Raw genomic sequence first — 19312 nt, forward strand, 5'->3', positions numbered from 1 at the left:
CATGTTCCGTTCCCACTCTAGCGAAAAAGTTAGCAAACACAATATACTTCACACTTTTTTAAACCGCAAGAGATCTCTGAAAAGAGAGAGGAAGCACAGTTAATGCTTTCAAAACTTGCTTATTTTTTATACTGGGATACTTCACCGAGGACCCCATAAAAATAAGTTGTGAAAAAGAGAGAGCTACTATTACACTGTTTTAAGCAGACTTTTAATTCAGTGGTTGGATGCTCAGTTTTGTGAAGGATCCGAGTGCTCTGAACCTAACACAAGTTTAGGACTCATGACAGATTGAAGTATTGGGCACAAAGTGTGTTCAGCAACAGTCTGCTGAAGATTTTAGATTTCTAAGCCATTAAAGTTTGTTATCCCACCTCTTCCCTTTGTATTCCCTTGCTAAATTATAGCAGCCTGTATCCTGCAACATCCCTGCTATGATCACTCCCTACTGACAGTTCCAGGAACAAAGCTTGTTTTAAAATAGTTGAATGATTTTGGAGAGCAACCCTAGACACAGAATGAAGTCACCCCTTCAGTAGGCCCTAAAATAGCAGCTGATCACTTTCAGACAGATGTTTTTTGTCTGTACAATATTCTTTTCCTGTTCCTATCAGAGATACAATCCTTTTTTTTCCCTTCACACAAAAATAATTATCAGAGTAAAAAAAAAATCTACTTCGATACTCTTCTTAATCATCAGCACTGCACTGTCTGTCTTTTGGCACCAACTTTCTAGTGAGACTGCTACTTCCATCTCCCCAGGCTGACAAAGACAAGCTTCCTGGGGCACACTAGGGCCATCTCAGCAGGGACAAGTGTGCAGCCATATCAAGTAGATCAATTCATTTTTAATTCCTTCATCAGCTATGGGAGCCAAATCAATCTCCTCTCTTGAGTGAATGATGCTATTTCAAAGGTAACTTCCTGAATAATAAAAGCTTTCCCCTGAGCTTTTCCCATGGAATATAAACTGAAAGTTGATTTATTTCACAAGCCATAATTCCTTTCTTTTTTACATTAAGAACTGTAGACATGAGACACACAGCGCTCACCTTGATGTTAGACAGATGTTTCCAGGGACTTCATTGTTTTGTTTCTTGCTGTCTTGTACCTTTCAAAGCAATCCCAGGAACATACTTCTAAGTTTTAAGTAGAAGCTGAAAGCACTTATCACCTCTGCATTCTTTCCACTCCACTCTGGAGAGAGCTGCCCCCACCAGCCTGTGTGCCAGGCCACAGCACCGAGAGCCCACCATGGCACCTCCTGCACCGTGCAGCCTTCTCCCAGGCCGTGGCCACCCTGCACTGCCCAGCTGCAGAGGGAGAACAAGCTTCCATGGCTGCTGGTACAGCACAAAACCGATGCCTTCATTCCTCAGGATATAGGCACCAACAGTTCTGAATGACTGCTGGCAGTTACCCTAGTGTATCTGTATCCGAAAGAACTTTGCCATTTGTGGTAGTTACAAGGGAGCCACTGAAATCAGAACACAAAAATGGCTCATTCTAAGTACTTCAGAGAAAGTTCCCAGCACTTTATTTCCACTGGGACTACAGCAATGAAATTTTACAAGCCAAAATTTGTCTGCAAATGGCCAAAATAAAAGGCATGCTCAGAGAAAGAAGTGAGAGTTCTCACACAGCTCAAAAGCCATAAAGAATGACTAATGACAGGTTTCACACACTTCCAGGGCCACCCTCTCTATCACAGAAATCCCAGCCAAAAGCCAGCGTTACACACAGAAACAGAAGCTAGCTGAGTACACAGGTATTTTCAGAGGAGTATCCTAGTGTACCAAAGCCAGCTACAGAGCTAAGAGAGGACTTGAACATCTGAATCAATACAAGCACCCTGAAAGCTATTACAGTTTATGCTAAGATCTATGGCTCTGAGACACTACAGCAAGATGAACCTTAAAACGTGAAAAGAAGCTACTTACTCCAGGTTAAGGGACTTGCAAAGACAGTTTGTTTTCACCAGAGAGAACATTTAATATTTAGGGAAAAACAAACTAACAAGAACTATGGAAGAAACTTCTACCTATCGCTGGGTCTGTTAAGCAATACTATTAAAACACAGTTCATGTTTGAGCTGTAACTGTATAAACATTTGATCAGAGGAACAGGCTTAGGGCTGTGGTGTTTTGTCTATGTTCTTGTTCAGTAAATGCACACACTGTGCCAATTAAAACAGCAGAGTTGTACATTACCTTTTGTAGGGACTTGTCTTTCCTTTTTTTTGCCAGTGAATCACGTGTCAAGTTGCTCTCTGCATATTCTGTGTTCAAATGCAGCAGCCTTTGCACCACGTAAAACTGCGATGGTATCCTCCCATCCAAACACAACTAGCGCTGAAACTGTTTTGGGGGTATAGATGATACAAACTGTACTTGATTTGATGACCAGACATGATCAGCTATGTGCACATGGAAGGAAAGGAGAGGGTATTATATATTTGTACAATCAGATTTTGTAATGTGGCACCCAGCAGTTATATACAGCTCCATATAAAAATACGAGGACAGCCTCCTTTTGACAACAAAACTACCCAACACTGAAACGACAATTTGGAGTGCAGACAGTACAAACAGTATTTGATCAGGTATGATCAGATATGCGAACACAGAGGAAAAGAAGCGCATGGGTACTCTATCTGACTTCCAGCAGCAGGAGGAGGTCTTGTTTAGCTGGGGCCTGCTGACCAAAAGATACTAACTTGGCTGCACAGACCGTAAGTTGGAAATCACTGCTCAAGGCCGATATTCCCCTTCACATTTATAATTTCCATTTTGTATGTCTCTTGGCATTATTCTCTTATGCAGCAGAGTGACAGATTTGAAGTAGTGGCCTTGCTATTACAGATGTAATTTGAAAATCTGACAGCTATTAATCATTTATTATTTTTGAAGATTCAAAGTCAGATGAAACAAGTCTCATTCCACACCTAAAGACTACAGCAACATAACAGTGATCTTAATTGTCTCATATTCCTGGCACTTGTACTGCTGACAAAGGCCCCAGAAACAGCAGAAGCGGGAGATTTCATTTCCTTCCATCAGCCACAGGTAACAGTCTAGGCAGACTTCCTGAGACTCCCTACTGTTAGTGAGCTCTACTTAAACCAATGAATTCCAATCAAAAGCTTAAAGGCTTACTCAGTTACTAACCGATCATTCAGAAGAATCTGTTTTGTGATTAAATCAAGGCATACAACAGTTTAAGGTGTTTAACTTTTCTAAGAACAGGAAAGCAGTGAAGATCAAAACTATTTAAAAATAACTTAAAGGAAAACAAACTTTTATAAGAAGTTTATTTTTCTGTTGTGTGGCCATTATACAAAGTAAGCAGCCAGAGCTGCCATTTTGTCCTTGGGTTTCTTTGGATTGAGTCTTCCTCCAGGCCTCCGGCCTTTACCTCTTCCTCGACCTTGCCTTTTTCCTTGTCCCCCACGGTGCATGGGGTGCCTCATGGCTGCGTGTTTCAGCTCCACCAGATCTTGAAACACAGGATCACAGAATATGCAGCCTGAATGCTGGGTCTCATCACCAGGTAGAGGAGATTTGGCTTTGTTAAAATCTACGTCCACAAGGGCTGCATCACACAAGTCGCAGGTCTCCGGTGACACTCGGACTTTGTGGGCATTCTCAAAGAAATGCACAATCACATTGCATTTGTTGCAGGCCATCTTCCACTTGGGACCCGATGTCGAGTCTAGCACCAGAACCCCATTCTCACATTCAACACACTGCCCAATTCCAAGCATGCTAAGAGAATGCTGGCACGTGGGGTGGGTGCATTCATTACAGCCCATTCCTGGTGGAAGAAGAGTAAAACTATACCACAAGAAACCCTTTATATCACTCCCCACACTACCCAGTTTGGAGGAAGCAAGACAAAGAAGTCAAAAACAGCTTAGTATATTATAGGTTTTCTAAATCACTAAAGAATGGAACTACTCCCCAGATGGCAGCTTGCCTTTCCACAGATTCAGAATAATTCCTTGTTCAAGAATTTTCTTTAATGGCTTTCAGAATTGCCAGATACTCCCAGTGTACAGTACAGGCAATTTGGACACATTAGTGATGAAAACTACATGTTTTCAATTAAATGTATGGCTCCTAACTAACTGATATTTTATACTTGCACTATACACTGTTAGTACAAGACATTTTTAAACAAATGATGGTAATAAAAAGATGCCAAAACTCCTGACAGTCAGAACTTCAAAGCACTACTTTAAGTAAGTTTTGGTCTGACAGTTGCCAAACTAACTGCAAGTTTTACCCCTTCTTATATCATTCAACAGCTTTTGACACATCATCAGTATCAAAACACTCTCAAGACCTGGTCTTAATCCATAGTCCTGTCTGTACCAAGCGTACTCCAGTTTGAAAGGTGCCAGAATCTCAGTGTCTTTCACTGCATGTTGAGTGTTACAAAGGTCACCCACTATGCATGCATCTAAACCAATTTCTTCTTTTATAAAGAAAAAGTATTCAGAAATGTGTTAACTAGTAAATTTTGGCTGGTGAGTTTGACAGGAATTTTAGGTAACACTTTATACTAAGCAACACCAATTAAAAACTAGTAAAGAGGACACTGTATGCACCTAATTTATTTCAAGCGAGGTCGATCCCTGCATGTTTACATAATTCCTACCTTTTTTCATGTCCCTGAAAGGAGGATGATTGTAACAGTAAGGACAGAGTGGGTAGCTCTTTCCTCTGGATCCAGACGACCACAGCACCAGCTCAAAGTCATCTAAGGGGCAACGCAACTCTTTGTAGAGTTTAATCGTACCATTCTGTGGGAGACTATAGGTGTCATCACAGTGAGAGCAGTGCAGACGACTTGGTTTGGCCTGGAAAGAAAATATAATCCTCCTGAATAACTGCAGCATCAATAGAGTTCAAAACTTGCAGTAAATCCAACTGGGGTTGCTCCCTGGTTTGTTCCCCATGGAAAAATTCCATCAGGCCTTTTGTTTTAGAAATGCACTCTTGACAACCACATTTGAATCCAAATTCAGTAATGGAAAAGGGGTTTCTACTCAATGCACCCCAGCAAGTGAAATTTAAATTCCAAGCGTGAAGTGAACTTACCTGAATATACTTCATGAAACGATGACATTTGCCACAGCGGGAAAGAGGTTTACCTGTGGCAGCTAAGGGTGAAAAAGACACTTCCATCAGTTCATCCATACCTGTGAAAGAGATAATCACGTTTATGTTAGAATTCTAGTTCTTAAGAGGAAACACCTTGAACAAAATCATCTACAAGACCTGTGAAGAAGGGAGAAAATATTTTATTCACAATGCTCTTCATTGTTTATGAAGACTTTTAAAATACACAATGCTTTGCACTGAGCATGCAGAAACACACAAGGTTAAGTACTTCAGCTAGTCTAAAGTTTTTGAAAGCTCACCACTACACAGTCACAAAATAAATTTGAAGTAGAGCTTTGGAGCCACTATTCAGTACATTTCCTTTTGGAGAGCAACTTAATCTGTCTGGAAACTTCCAGTCCTGGCACAATTTTTCAGTAATCCTAAACCTCTGAAAGGAACCTAATACATAAATATTTTCTACTAGCACCTTTGCAACAATTAAGTAATTGTAAGGCACTTCAAACAAAGTTTTACCTGCAATAGAATCCACAAAATAGTGAAATTTCCTTTTGAAAATGTCAAGGGTGTGCTCCAGGACCTGATGATAATTCGCTTTACCCAGAGCTATTAAGTTGAGTTGCTTCTCTACAGCACTGCGGATCGTAGGAAGAACCAATTCTGCATCTAACAGAAAACCAGAGACAGAAGCAACGAAAGATCAAAAATGTGGGTAAAAAACTGTCCATACATAAACTAACATCAAAATAAAAAACCAAGTTTAAATTATTTTAGACTTTGGAATTAATACTGCTTTCCTGGATGCATCATTTGAGACAGCAATGCTACTTATACAAAGACAACAACCCCTGACATACTGAACGGAAAAGAAGGTAAGAAGATGGAAAGGGAAGAGCATTTAACTGACCTATTTTGTAATAACCATGAACCAGAACAATGCCAAGGTTTGTAGGCTTTAGTCTCCGACCGCTCTCCACTGTGACATAGTTTCGCTGGCAGATGTTGTTAATGTGGACTGGAATACTTGCATCAGTTCCTGCCACACAAAGGAAAACATTATATCCATTCTGAACAAAACAAAGTTTCCATTGCATTACTCACTTCTGGCTTCTCTGGTTTTATGTCGAACTGTAGGGCTCCTGAGACAGGCTTAAAATTCAGGTACCTTTTTACTGTTACACAACTTTCAGTGGCTAACTTCTCTCTCATGTTCCTTTGTGGTTCTGAGAAGTCTGAAACATGTTTTAACCTTAATCCTCTTGTCTCTTCCAAGGAATTACTATTGGGAAGACACCTGTTCTCACAAACACTTATTCTGGAAAAACACAGTGGAGTAAGAGACTATGTTTGTTTTGACTGGACAAATTTATGAAAAATGCATCAAAGGAAACAAGTCAGATTTAAAAAGAAAAGTAGTATTGTGGTAAATTGTATAATAATATACAGAAGGACTGCTGGAGCCAGCAAAGCTGAAGCAAGTGGTAAAGACAAGAAATCATTCCTAAGAACGGGGAGGTGCGTTCTTCCACACAACATCAACTCCTTCTGACAGAGATGTGGCAAGGACATGTTATAAAAGGATACTGCTTTGGCCAGAAACTAGACATAAGGATAAGAAAGGGAAAGAAATGTGGGGGAAAAGGCAATCTACCATCTGCTAAGAGGAGCTACAGGCATTGTGGTTTGAAGGAAAAAAGAGATTATTACCATACCTATCCAAATGAATACTGAAAGGTCATTACTGACAGAGAAAGTTCAAAGAACCCATTCAGACTCTTTGCACTCTTGGTGGACATATTACATGACAGTTTTAAGTTTAGCAAATTCCTACCAATGCCATGCTTTTCCATCAGAGTGATAAGCTCTGCTTCTGTCAGGTAATCAGGAGGACTGGTTTGCTTTTCCAGCAATTTTATTTCACCGATTGGAAAAAGATCCCCTTTCTCACAATGGGGAAGGCTCTCTTCTAATGGGATGCTGTGCCACGGCATAATTTCTGTGAACCCTGGAGGTAAAGAAATAAGCAAACAAAAATAATGGGAGCTTATCTTCACAGCTTTCAAAAGACCAAGGTATATGTTTCTAATTTTAACATGCGCTGCATTATACAGATCAAAGTTAAGAGGTTGTCTGCCATATCATGCAGAAAATATATGAGGCTAGGAATACTGAAGAAACACAGTATCACAAGACTATCTCTCACTATTCTGCATCAGATCTATTTTGTGTGCGACTTGAGTCAGGATGATATATGTAAAAAACTAAACACTCTCCCTAAATGAAAGCACAGTGCCAGAATGGATGGGAAGAATTTCTTAAAAAGGAAATACAAATAGTAAGTCCTATTAATGTAATAAGAACTACTGGGCCAGCTTATCATAAAAATCTCAGTGGTGGTGCTACATTCTTTTCACAGATGTCCAAGAAAAAAGTCTGTCTTTGTGTAATATACCCCCCAAAAAGCATTTGCTGTCTGTAAAAAGACTGGTCTGCACAGTGGCAAACATAGCATTAAATCTTTGAGACTACTATATGAAAAATAAGGGGGTTTCTATTGTAATTGAAGTATGGAAAGGAAGACAAAGATTTGGTCTCTAGTCTCGATAGCTCAAAAAATGTCATCGAAATTGTACTTGTCCCCAGAGCTTCACTTTGATATCCATTCAGTGCATTAACAGGAAAAAGAACCATAAAATCTGTAGCTAACTACTTGCTCCCTGATTAGTCTTACCTGGTGAAGTTACCACTTTTCCAATACAGGTAAAACGTTCTGGGCCAATACTGAACGAAATGGTGGTTTGCAGGTACTTGCAATCAGCGCTGACAGTAGCAATGAAATGCCTAGTTATATACTCATACAGTCGCCATCCATCTCCACCTGAGAAAAAACAACATCTTACCCACAAAACTCAAGTCCTGCAGCTCTATGTAAAATCTGCACTAAAAGGTACCAGATTTCCACAGGTATCACAGGAAATACTGGTATATAAAAAGAAAAAAAAGAATTCAAAAGTCCATCCAATTTCCCCTTCAAAATTTCCTATGTAATTGTCATGTCACAGAAACACGAGCAGCGTGCAGATGCTCTTGGAGGACTGCCAATTTAGCCAGCACATCTTCCAGTTTTTGCAAAGTGTTTGAATAAGAGGGTAAAGTAGAAAAGACTTTTCTGCTTAGAAAAAACAAAAAAACAGACAGGAACAAGAATAAAATGATCTACTGCTTAGTGCCACTAGAGACAACACCCTAACCTAAATCCTAAAATGGGATTCGAGTGGCAACTGCCACACTGGGCAGCTTGAAGTCCTGCAAGAGATCACGCTAAAATAGTATTTATTAACACTAATATAGGTTAATTTTGAAAGCAAAGTTTACTTATTCACAATCTACAGAGAAGAAATGGAATAGTTGAAAGGTTATACTGCTATGAACAGCTTCTAATTCTTAATCCTGTGCTTTACGTATTTCATCTTGCTGCATGAAGAAAAAAAAACTTACATGTCCATTCAGTACCCTGTAGTTACTCAAAATTTTAAAGCATTTATTTTTCTATCAGAGATTATTTCACCAATTCATGAAAATCAGAAGTTATCAGTTATCTAGCAATCTTAGCTATTCCTAATAAACAATACATTCACTACACTTTCTTATAAACTTAAAATCTATTTCTGAGAGCTCAGTGTACAGAAAGTCAAACGTTACATTTAAATACGAAACTCACAAATCATAGAGACTAAATTAAAATCCAGTTGAAGTTTGACTTACAAGCACAAAAATATAGTAAAATTTCAAATACTTGGAATCTACTATTCTGGGATTAAGTTCTCCCAGAGAAAAGTAGGCATTGAGTTGTTAAGTTGGCTATTCCTTTTTTTCACAGTACTGTGGTCCCTAGGATCAATTACTGATGGGCAGACTAGCTCTGAACTCCACTGTCACCAGTAGTTTAAGTCAGGATAGTCTGTTCTCTCTTCACTTCCTGCCATTCGAATAATTATGTTTTTTGTTGAAACTCAGGGATTTTTAAAGTGGCTCCTATACCTTAAGGAACTAAGTTCCTCACATTGTGTTCCAAGGCTACTGAATTTGCCTATACCTAATTCTGCTTCTGTTGCAGCTCTCATTGGGGTGATGGGAGGATGGTCTCCTGCATCATGGCCTTTCCTTGGACGGTTAATGCCTTCTGATAGCAATGATTTTACCTGGGTGAAGGAAGAGAGAGAAAACAGGCTGGCTGAAGTGGATAATCGGTCGCTCTTAGCAGGTTAAGAAACTTTCCAGATCAAATCTTTAACAATACAACTTCCATAAATAAAAGCAATTACAGACATTTATTGTTTCTGAAGACCTATAGGTTATAATATACTAAGTAAGATATTCTAAAACACAAAGTAAAGAATGAATTGTTAGTACAGGTTTTGCTTCATGTACTCACAGTTTCTGCCCAGTAAGGATTATTGGCTTGTTGTCTCAAACATCCTTTCAAGTCAAAGTTTTCAGGATAATGGGTAGTTTCTGTTCGAGGGTAGCTAATATAACCCTGAGTATAAAGACGTTCTGCTATTTGCATGGCATGTTGTGGACCCATTCCTAAGATGGGACAGGAGAAAACAAAAATCATCTACACATCACTGCAATTACGATGTTTGCTGCATCTGAAAGTATACCTTATCGAAGCATTTAAATAAATCATGGTTTGTCCTTCCATAAGACTTTTGTCACCTTGATCTTACCCAGCATTTCACTTGTGACAAGCTTTCTGAACTTGGATCCTTCCCCCAAATGATGTATTATAGGGAGAGGAGGGTATCCAACTATAGTTGATACTTTCTTCATTATTTTGTCAGAGAAGCCAAAATATTTTCCTTTAAAACAGTGTGAAAATCTGAACTTTTACACATACCTAAAGCAGCACTGGCCACTCGTAGCATTTCTACCGTGTTCAGAGCCAGTGGTCTCTGCTTCACCTTCTCTTTTTTACTCACAGATTCTACCTAGAAAATAGCATTTTCCCAGTAAAAGTTTTGAAGTTTGGTAACTGGTAGATGTATAATTTCAATCATGCCTACAAACATGTGGCATACCTACCATTATCTATTCTTGTCATACCTGTTTTCTTAAAACAGTAACCACCAATATATTTTTACTTTAGAAAAGTAAAGTATACTTCAGAAAAGTATCTCTGACTGAAGGTAATTTTACCAAATTCTGAAGCTACAGTCCTAAGGTCCCTTTGTGCTACAGACTAGATGAGGCCTATAACTGGGAATGGAGCAGGTAGCTTATTGCTATTTCTACTTCCCATTTACCTCAGCAGCACATACTTTCAGTGCTACAAGGATTTAGTGCTTATTCCAAGTAATGATGCTAACTCTAAGGATCCAGATTTTTAAAAGCTTCATGCAGTCTTTGAACCTTGATGGCTATAAGCACTTAAATCCAAACATACTGTCAAACAAGTATTGAACAGAGCAAAATTAGAAGTTAATTGGCTATAAAGACTGTACCATACACATGATTAAAAATTTAACTGCAGGAATATTGCCACATAAGTAATTAAATTCTGATTTATACAATGTCTCATGGGAAATAAGAGGTCTGCTTGGAGAGATCTGAACAGTATTTCTTAGCAGGTTTAGTAATGAAGACTTCCTATCATGAGTGATGATCACTTCCAAAGTCAATATTAAGAAGGGGCTTCTGCTGAGATGACCACACTAGCATAAGACGAACTACAATATAAAAATCTCTTGCCTTTTATTCTCATTTACATAAAATTGAATGGAGTAAAAACCAGGATACAGATATTCTACACTCTTAACAAAACCAAAAAAACCCAATATGCAGCAAATGAAATATTAAATGGTATTTCCTTTATATGAAATATGCCTCTACTGACACTTAGTAAATATTCTTACCTTTGCTTCTTTTGCCATCTTTGTTATATTCAAGAACATTTGAGCAATTTCACGATCAAACACCCTCACTCTATCCCAATCCAAAATGAGAGAACTTTCTTTTTCAGGGTTCACCTATTGGACAAAAAAAGATATATCAATTCCCACCAACTCTATTACCAGAAGTGTGAGAATGAACATTTCCAACAACAATCCAGCAAGCAAATCCTAATACCTGTACTTGGACACAAGTGCTTCAAACAAGCAGTTATACCCTTTTGCACAGGGGCTTTTGAGAAGGATGGAGCACTTTGAGTTCTGGGGTCAGGCAAATGACTGGAATTATTCCCACAATTAACTGAAATACTATTCTTGGTTTTAGTGCTGAAAACAGTAAAGGCTGAAATGGGCAGAAATTCAAAGTTTACCATTTTGATTTAGCAAAATCAATCATTTTTATTAAACTGTGCCTAGGTCATGTTTTAAGTCCCATGTACAAAAATAAATTGAAGCAAACAATATGAGAGAGGACAAAACTCTCTGAAAACAGGCACCCAATATTTCCTAGCATGACACACGAGACGCATCAGAAAAGAGATGACAGTAGACACCAGATTTCATCTTTTTTTAATTTTAAAATCTAAAAATGGCAACTTTTTACCATCTATCCCTTATTTGTTTAAAAAAATCCCTGTGATCACAAGCAGTAAAACCATGCTAGTTTGCTCTCAGAGCTTGGACAGCAGCACGGCTGTAAAACTGCTATAAGCTGCCAAAGTACTCAGAGGACTCAATTGCCAATTAACACAATGAGCATTTTATTTGCTTTAAAATTCCAGTACTCAGCAATGCCAATGTTTGTTGGCAGCCTAATTAATTCCTGGATTCAAATTAACAACACAGTCAGTCCAAGGACCCCAGGGAACAAAAGAAAACCATTTTAAGTAGTCTTTTTGGCTGAGTCTAAGCTTAGATGGTTAGCACTGAAGAATTCTTATAAGCAGCAGACAATAACCACTTTAATACAAAACTGACATCCTGGAATCTGTTCTCGAGAGAGTGGTGACACACATGTGAACTGAACAAGAACACATGAGTAAACTGTAGGCATTGTGAATTCTTGTCAGCAGCTACAAATTTATGAATTAACAAAATAAAAATATAAATGCATTCTTTGGCAAAAATATATGTTCCTCATCTAAAAACCGGTATTGTAAAACTTACTTTAGCTTGCAACACCCAGTAAGTTTCAGGCTTAAATGACTGGATTTTGTCATGCCTCTCAACACAGAATCCAAGTGTTGGGGTCTGACACGGCCCAAAGGAGATGAGGGAGCTGTCTAAATTCCCGTATTTCCCCTGAAAATATTTAGTCTGAAACCTAAGAGAGGGGGGAAAAAAAAAAGAAAGCAGAAACAAGTACATTAATAGCCTCATTCCCATGAAAAGCAGAAGTTTCACTAACTTATTCACACAAATATGAGTAATATATTAAATCATTCAGGCATTAAGAAAAAAGCATTCTGAAAAATACCATCTCTTACAGCTAATTAAGTCATAGTCACTTTGGCTCACTGAATCCTGTTTACTTCCAAAGAAACGTGGGAGAACATCTTAAAATCAGATCGTACCATAGTTGCTGATAGTACTTTACCTAGCTCAGTTAAAGACATAACACAATTTTTGTTTCTTTTTATTTGTCTGTGGATAAAATCGTTCATTGTGGTGCTGAGCAGAATCAGCCACTACAGTTCCAAGACATATTTTGTGGACAGAGCAGTATACCTGAACCTTCCATAAAACTGTCTGTAATCTATGCTGTCACCTTGTAAATGCACAACCAATTCTAAGATCCAGCTCCTGGCGGGCATCCACTGAAAGAGCTTCATTGCGATTGGGTTCTCCCAAGTGATTCATGGCATTGCAGATGTCTGTGTCAGTAATAGAACTAAATTTAGCTCTATAAATCGTCCTTTCGGTACTACGAGGTTTGTTCATAACAGGAAGAACAGCATCAAGAACCTAGTGAAGATCAGAAGCACATTTTAAGAGTATCTGAAAGGTAAGGGCTTAAGTCAGTTTTTCTCTCTAAAGAAAAAAAACCCCAGCCTCCACAAAATATTTGCTCATATGTAACTACTTTCTTAATTCAGTAAGATGTCATGCCAATAAACTAACTGATAAGCAAAAGCAGTATTTGTCATCCACTCAGAAGCATGTTAAGGATTAGCAAAAATGAAGGATTTATTCATTAAACAGCAACTGCTGGAAGTGATGCACTGTTCTTAGCTAAGTGCAAAGACATTCACCAGTGCAGCTGCAGCATCTTATGATGAATATGTATCAGTTTCTATCTGGGTTTATTCTGTGTATTGCCAGGGCCCAGTTATGATTCAGTGGTATTTAAAGAACTTAAAACAATTACTTGATAAAATGTACTTCTTTAAGCAAAAGAGTACTCCTCATGTAGACTTCTGGGAATAGAATGTTAAAGAAATATCTTTCAACACCAAAGTTCTAGTTCTATACCTTTTATGTGCAGAGTCCATATTCCTGTGGTAAGCCTACACTTAAAGTGGCCTCTATGCTCCAAAGACTCTAATTGCTTAATGAACAAAAGATAATAGAGACCAAGTTCTATAAGGACAACAAAATAACTACTCCAGCTGTGAAGTACAGACCAATTCTCAAAGCACTGGAATGTTCAAACATTTAAGAGACTTTATTGTTCATCTCAGATGAGCAACAGCTATGAAATTAATTTATACTCTCAACTGACGTGCACAAGAGTTTTTTTACCAAGGCCCTCCATGCTTTTAAAACTTTGTTCAACTTAGTTTGAATTTTAGCGTATGTCCATAAAACAATACAGATAGCATTGTATGTCACAGACAAATATTTTGATGTTTTAAAAATTGAAATCTTACTTCAAAACAGATGTTTTCTCCTTCCTTATCACAATCCAACCACAAGACAATACAATCACAGCCTCTTCCCTCCACCTGTGAGAAAAATTAGAGCAGTACTTCAGCAACTCAGAAAAAGACCTACGTCCTCAATATCTGTACACTGTTTCTATTTTAAAGCACTAGAGATAATTTATTTGGTGCAAAAATGACTGGAAGAATACAGAAGTAACAAGAAGTCTGCAGGTACTTAAACAGTAGTTAGAGAGAGAAGCAAGCTGTGCTTCATGGGACCAGAAGTCTGCCTACAAGACATTTTTCTGCAGAACCTGAAAAAAATCAGCATAGCCCTATAGCAGTGGAAGTTTCCTGAAACTGCCATAGTCTGTGTGCACAGCCTTGGGCACAGTCTGTTCCCCTTTCTGTGCCTTAATTTCCACGTCATTAAAAAAAATACAACAAAACAAGAAACACTTTCCTAGTTCATAAAGATACCATGAAGTCTGAATTTATCTGACAGCTATCAGTTTTACACCACATATACTTGCCTTTCAGAAAGTATTATTTTGTAAAAGCAACCAAACCACCGTCCTCTCAGGGAGGCACATGTGAAGAGTGAACAATAACCACCATAGACTTATTTTAAAGAAAGCATTTACAAGCTATGCCTTGCACTTGCTGTTAGAAGCAAAACATGCAACTAATGCTCCGATTTTGAGAAGCAGGATATCGACAGTCAAAAAACTCACAAGGCAACGGCAGAAGTGAATTCAACAAAAATTTCAGACAGTGTAAGAACCAGTAAAATTAATAAAACATATGTAACCTTGACAAAAAGCTGCTTCCTGCAGGAAAGAAAAATCCTTATTTAGGATTGTACTCATTTCTCTTCAACCCTAGAAGAACTCCAGCATATCATACAGCATATTGCCAAACACTGCCCACTTTTGGCAAGCAGGTGAATACACCTACTAAATCAAACATTCAACAACCTGCAGTTTGAGAAACAGTGTATTCAGCTGGCCTGTCTGCCTGTCTTCCCCTCCCTAGAGGGAAAATATGTAACAAACGTTTTGAAGGCCATGAAATGCTCTGGCATTACCCTCCAACAGAAAACTTTCTGCAGTGAAGACAATTTCTTATACTAGAGTGACAATAACTGACCCACTCCAAGAGCTGGGAGAAAGTTATATTTCTAGTTCTTAAATAAAGCTAGCTAACCTGTAAGAATTTGTTAGTTGTTTGTTTTGTTTTTTTTTTTTTTTTAAAGCAAGGCTAATTCATAGCAAAATGCTACACTGCTCTTTCAAATTCATTAATAAGTTTCATTGCTTTCCAGAACCACAGAATAATTTCACTTATTTTTCCTGATAAGATAAAACCAGGTGTTATTGCTTCCACCAACAGAGAAAGAAGAGGAACAACAAATCCTTAAAGATGGAATATATTTCAGGTGAAAAAGAATGTCAAGGCAGAAAGATACATCTCAAATAAATCTCACGAGAAAGAATACCTGTAAAAACTTCACCATGGTCAGTTTGGGATTAGCTTCTTTCTTTTCTGTGGGAGCTTTGCTAAAAAGTTCTGCTGGATCCACTTTGTCCCAGCTGTTATATTTTCCTGAAAAGGGAAAGTATAACTCTAAACATACATTTTAAAAAAGCAACAGCAAAAATTACTCTGGAAAACACCTGGCTTTCCAGATTTGTCTTGGAAGCCTTTCTACCCTAATACATCTCGCTTTAGTGTATATCAAGGGACCCCTTAGCATTATGTGAATAGAAGCTATCATTTTGAAACATATGAAGGAAAAAAAAACCCGCACACACCCTTCAGAAATTTTAACATGAGCTATTAAAAGACCTTCTGTTTGTACAATTGATCAATCAGGTGAAGGGGAGGGAGGAATTTCTCCTTGTTTTCACAGTGCACACTCCACTCTGTTTTACTGTTCGTTACTTATGATCAGTTACATCTCAGCCTGGTTATGTTACAGAGCATCCTGTGTCACCTTCTCATATCAATGTATTTGTTCGTTTCCATTTTTCCGAAGTAACTGTTTGTAATATCGCTTAGCAATTACACTAAACTGTGCCTCTTCAAAGCACTGTGTAAACAATTCAAAATTTAGCCCTCATAAAACCTGTGAGGTCATTATCATCAGAGGAAATACAGTAGTCACGTGACTAGTCCCACACTTCAAAGCAAGTTAGTGACAGGATTCCTGGCACATTATCCTTACCATGTCTCTATTTTGCAGTAATATGCTACAATGCTTTAGAGACTATCCCTTTGGACTCTGCATTTCTTAATCACCTTTCATCCAAAGTACCAAAACACTTTTAAAGGCTAACAAACTAAGCCTCGTCTCTGCTTATTTTCCAGGCACATAATTCAGGCACCTATAACATAAGTGGCATATGCCCAAAGTTGTACAAGAAGTCACCCAGGGAACTAGAAACAAAAATCAAGAACTGCTGACCACAAGTGATCTTTTCATTGTCCTCTCCTCTCTATTCTTCCTGAACTATTTCCACAATGAGTATTTTCCTATTAGAAATCCTTCATGGTTTTACAACCCGTATCAACTAACACTTTTTATGAACAAATACCTATGAAATCCAAAGTCATGACATGACCACACACAGATGTCATCTTGAAATGGGCACTCTGTCCTATAAACGATCCAGTGTACTCATGCACAGAGCATGCACCATTCAGTCCCTTGCGAGAGGACATGTTTCCTGTGAAAACAAGATCAGAAATATCAACAGAACAAAACCTATTTAAAGAAATTATTTTGTGTGACATGACACCCTCCTTTTCTTAGATCTTACAGTTAGGGTCTTCCTGAGCACAAAATTCTACTCGTTGATCAAGTTGTTATTTTAGTTAGTTATCACTTTAGACCTTTTTTAAAGTATATTTCGTTTTCAACTGAAACTATCCATTATCTCCTCCATCTTTTTCCTCCCACGAGGAAATCCTTATGAAAATACAGCTACTTTTCTAGACCAGTACAGTTATAATCAACTCATTCTGTTTTCCACATGATTTATAAAATATTTACTACAGCTTCAAAATTCTCAGAAGAGCAATTTGCTACTTGATTGGCACTTTGGAGAAACCGTATACATTAACACACACTCCAACTACACGAAATATCAGAACCAGATTTCTTTACTCTTGAAATGAATGAGCATCAGCACATAAAAATAAACAGAACGTGAAGGGCCATCCAGTTCTTCTGTGAACTCAACGTGCCCTAAGCCACCGCTCCCAGGCGGCAGCTGCCCCAAGACAACCAGGTAACTAACCAGAGTGTTTCTCAACCTCACTTCATCTACAGCCAGACCTGGTAGCCTCCGCACCAGGCAGTTCGCCTCTACGCGGCTAACGCGCATCTCCTCAGCCGGCCGGTGCGCTCCGGAGCGCTGCGCCTCTGCCCCTGGCAGAACAAGCGGAAGGGCTGAGCCGACATGCTTTCTTTCCTACCCCTGGAGAGGATCTTGGCAATGGACTGGGCCAGAGAAGGCTTCTCCGCGACCATTAAGACAGTCTTCATTTTCAGCTGACGACACACGAGGTGCCACAGGGCTTAACGGTACGGACGGGGCTCGCTGGAGACCACGGCGCGCAGCTCAGGAGCAAAGCGAGTCCTCAGCCTGAGGAGAGAGCACAGAGCAGGTTACCGCACAGCCGCTTCCACAGAGACCAGCCAGGAAAACTAGAGAGCCAGCGACCGGTCCTGCAGCTCCTCGCGGGCGGGGAGGCTTCACGCTGCCCGGGCCCGCCGCGCCAGCCCCTCCCTGCCCGGCCCTGCGGGGCGGCCCGCAGCCGCACGGTGGGGGGCACCGCTGCCGCCCGAGGCGCGGGTGACAGCCGGGGCCTGCCGGCAGAGAGAGGCCGCGCCGCCCGCCCCGCCGCGTCCCGCGGGGCTCGGGAGCCGCCCGGCCCCGCTCCCGCTCCGCACCTCAGCAGGCGGCCATGGCCCCGCTTGCACTGCCGGGTCACGGAGCCGGAAGGCGCGGGACAGCGGCTCCGCCGGCTCCAAGCGGCGGGAACGGGCGCGGCGCCCACACCCCCCCCCCGCCCCGCCCCGCCGGCGCCAGCGCCCCCTGGCGGCGCGGGGGAGCGGCGGGGCGGGGCGCGCGCCTGCTCCGTGTCCTTTCTGTTGCTGTTGCTTTATTCCAAGGACTTGAACAAAGGCAGAGCTCGCCCTGGGAACCGATCCTAGATACGTAACGGGACGCAAGAGCTTCAGAGAAACGCGCCGCCGCCGCGCCCCCGCGCGCAGTTCTGCCGCCGCGCCCGTGCCGTGGTCAGTGCCGGGCGCCAGGCCCAGGCCCGCTCCGCGCAGGCTTCTCCGGCGTCCAGTTTGATTGTTATCAGAGTGCGCAGAAAACAGATGGAACCAAAGTTATCTAAGAAAATCCGTGCACACAAAGATATCCGCTTTATTCAAGCGTCTTAAGTTAAACCAGTGCACCTGCGCACAGTCTGTAATTCAGTTCGTGGTTTCCATAGACTTAGAACACTTCTCAGTAGTCTCTGTCCTAACAGCAGCTCCTTGAATGCAAAGAAATTTGTCCTAGGAGTGTTAGGAGCTGCTGATTTCCTTCCACCTGGAGAAGGTAATGGAAATAATACTGATGTTTTGAACGATCTTAAATTTGCATCATAAATTCTTGAAAAATGCGGTTTTTGCATGTTTAATTTTAGTTGAATGTTGATTTCCCACTTGGAAAGAAAAAGAATAAAGAGGAGGGGGAAGGGAAGGCCCAGGCAGCAGCACACCTTTCCCTTACCCCATGTTTCTCCCCAGCCAGGTCTTGCACCCAGGGCTGCAGCTCCTGTCCCTGGGTGTGGAGGGGCAGCAGAATCCCTGTGCCCTGCCTGCCACCCCCTAAGGACACTGAGCCCTGGTGAGGGGTTTTGTCAATGGGTCTGGGCAGTTTCTGACCTCTCCTGCAGCCTTCTGCTCTTCCATGGGCCCCAGAATGTTTCTGTCAAGGAAAGTGCTAAAGAGGGAAGTCCCAAGTCAATGAGCTTTATCAGCTCTTTGTGGAGGAGCTCAGCTCTTTATTTTTACCCCTATGGTGTGCATCGATCACTGCCAATGTTTATAGCATGTTTTTTCCAGGAGCTGCTCAGTACCATACAAACCCAAAGAGACTGGGAAGCAGCCAGGATCAGGGATTAACTGGGATCAACCTCACACTGTTTGGAATAAAAAGGAAGTAATTCACCTTCGATTAGATCAGTAGACAATTAATAGATAATAGAGTTACCAGTGAAAGAAAAATCAAAACAAACCCAGGGCTTTTAATTCTTTGGCAATACTGAAGCTAGAACTTGTTAAGACAAATGTGTTCTGCTGTTT

General features: G+C 40.3%; 1 protein-coding gene across 6 annotated transcripts; it reads right to left on the reverse strand.

Moving 5' to 3' along the window:
* Window positions 1-1087: 1087 nt before the first annotated feature.
* On the reverse strand, window positions 1088-17941 carry TOP3B (DNA topoisomerase III beta). Of its 6 annotated transcripts, XR_012634718.1 has the most exons (19): window positions 17903-17941; window positions 17425-17594; window positions 16542-16673; window positions 15443-15549; window positions 13951-14025; window positions 12849-13045; window positions 12248-12404; window positions 11045-11158; window positions 10030-10120; window positions 9562-9716; window positions 9223-9328; window positions 7858-8004; window positions 6958-7131; window positions 6034-6162; window positions 5643-5792; window positions 5103-5203; window positions 4660-4861; window positions 2211-3813; window positions 1088-1111 (listed from the first exon to the last, which is right to left on the reverse strand). XR_012634718.1 is itself a non-coding variant. In XM_074921531.1 (18 exons), the coding sequence occupies exons 2-18, from the start codon at window positions 17492-17494 to the stop codon at window positions 3332-3334; spliced, it is 2589 nt and encodes an 862-aa protein (XP_074777632.1). In that variant the 5' UTR covers window positions 17495-17594; window positions 17903-17941; the 3' UTR covers window positions 2034-3331. The 6 variants fall into 6 exon arrangements, 5 of the variants coding, with proteins under 5 accessions (XP_074777632.1, XP_074777633.1, XP_074777636.1 ...); XM_074921531.1 differs by lacking the exon at window positions 1088-1111 and having other exon boundaries at window positions 2034-3813; XM_074921532.1 differs by lacking the exons at window positions 1088-1111; window positions 17903-17941 and having other exon boundaries at window positions 2034-3813; window positions 17425-17873.
* Window positions 17942-19312: the final 1371 nt, after the last annotated feature.

The sequence above is a fragment of the Athene noctua genome, chromosome 17, assembly GCF_965140245.1.
Source record: "Athene noctua chromosome 17, bAthNoc1.hap1.1, whole genome shotgun sequence".
Lineage (NCBI taxonomy): Eukaryota > Metazoa > Chordata > Aves > Strigiformes > Strigidae > Athene > Athene noctua.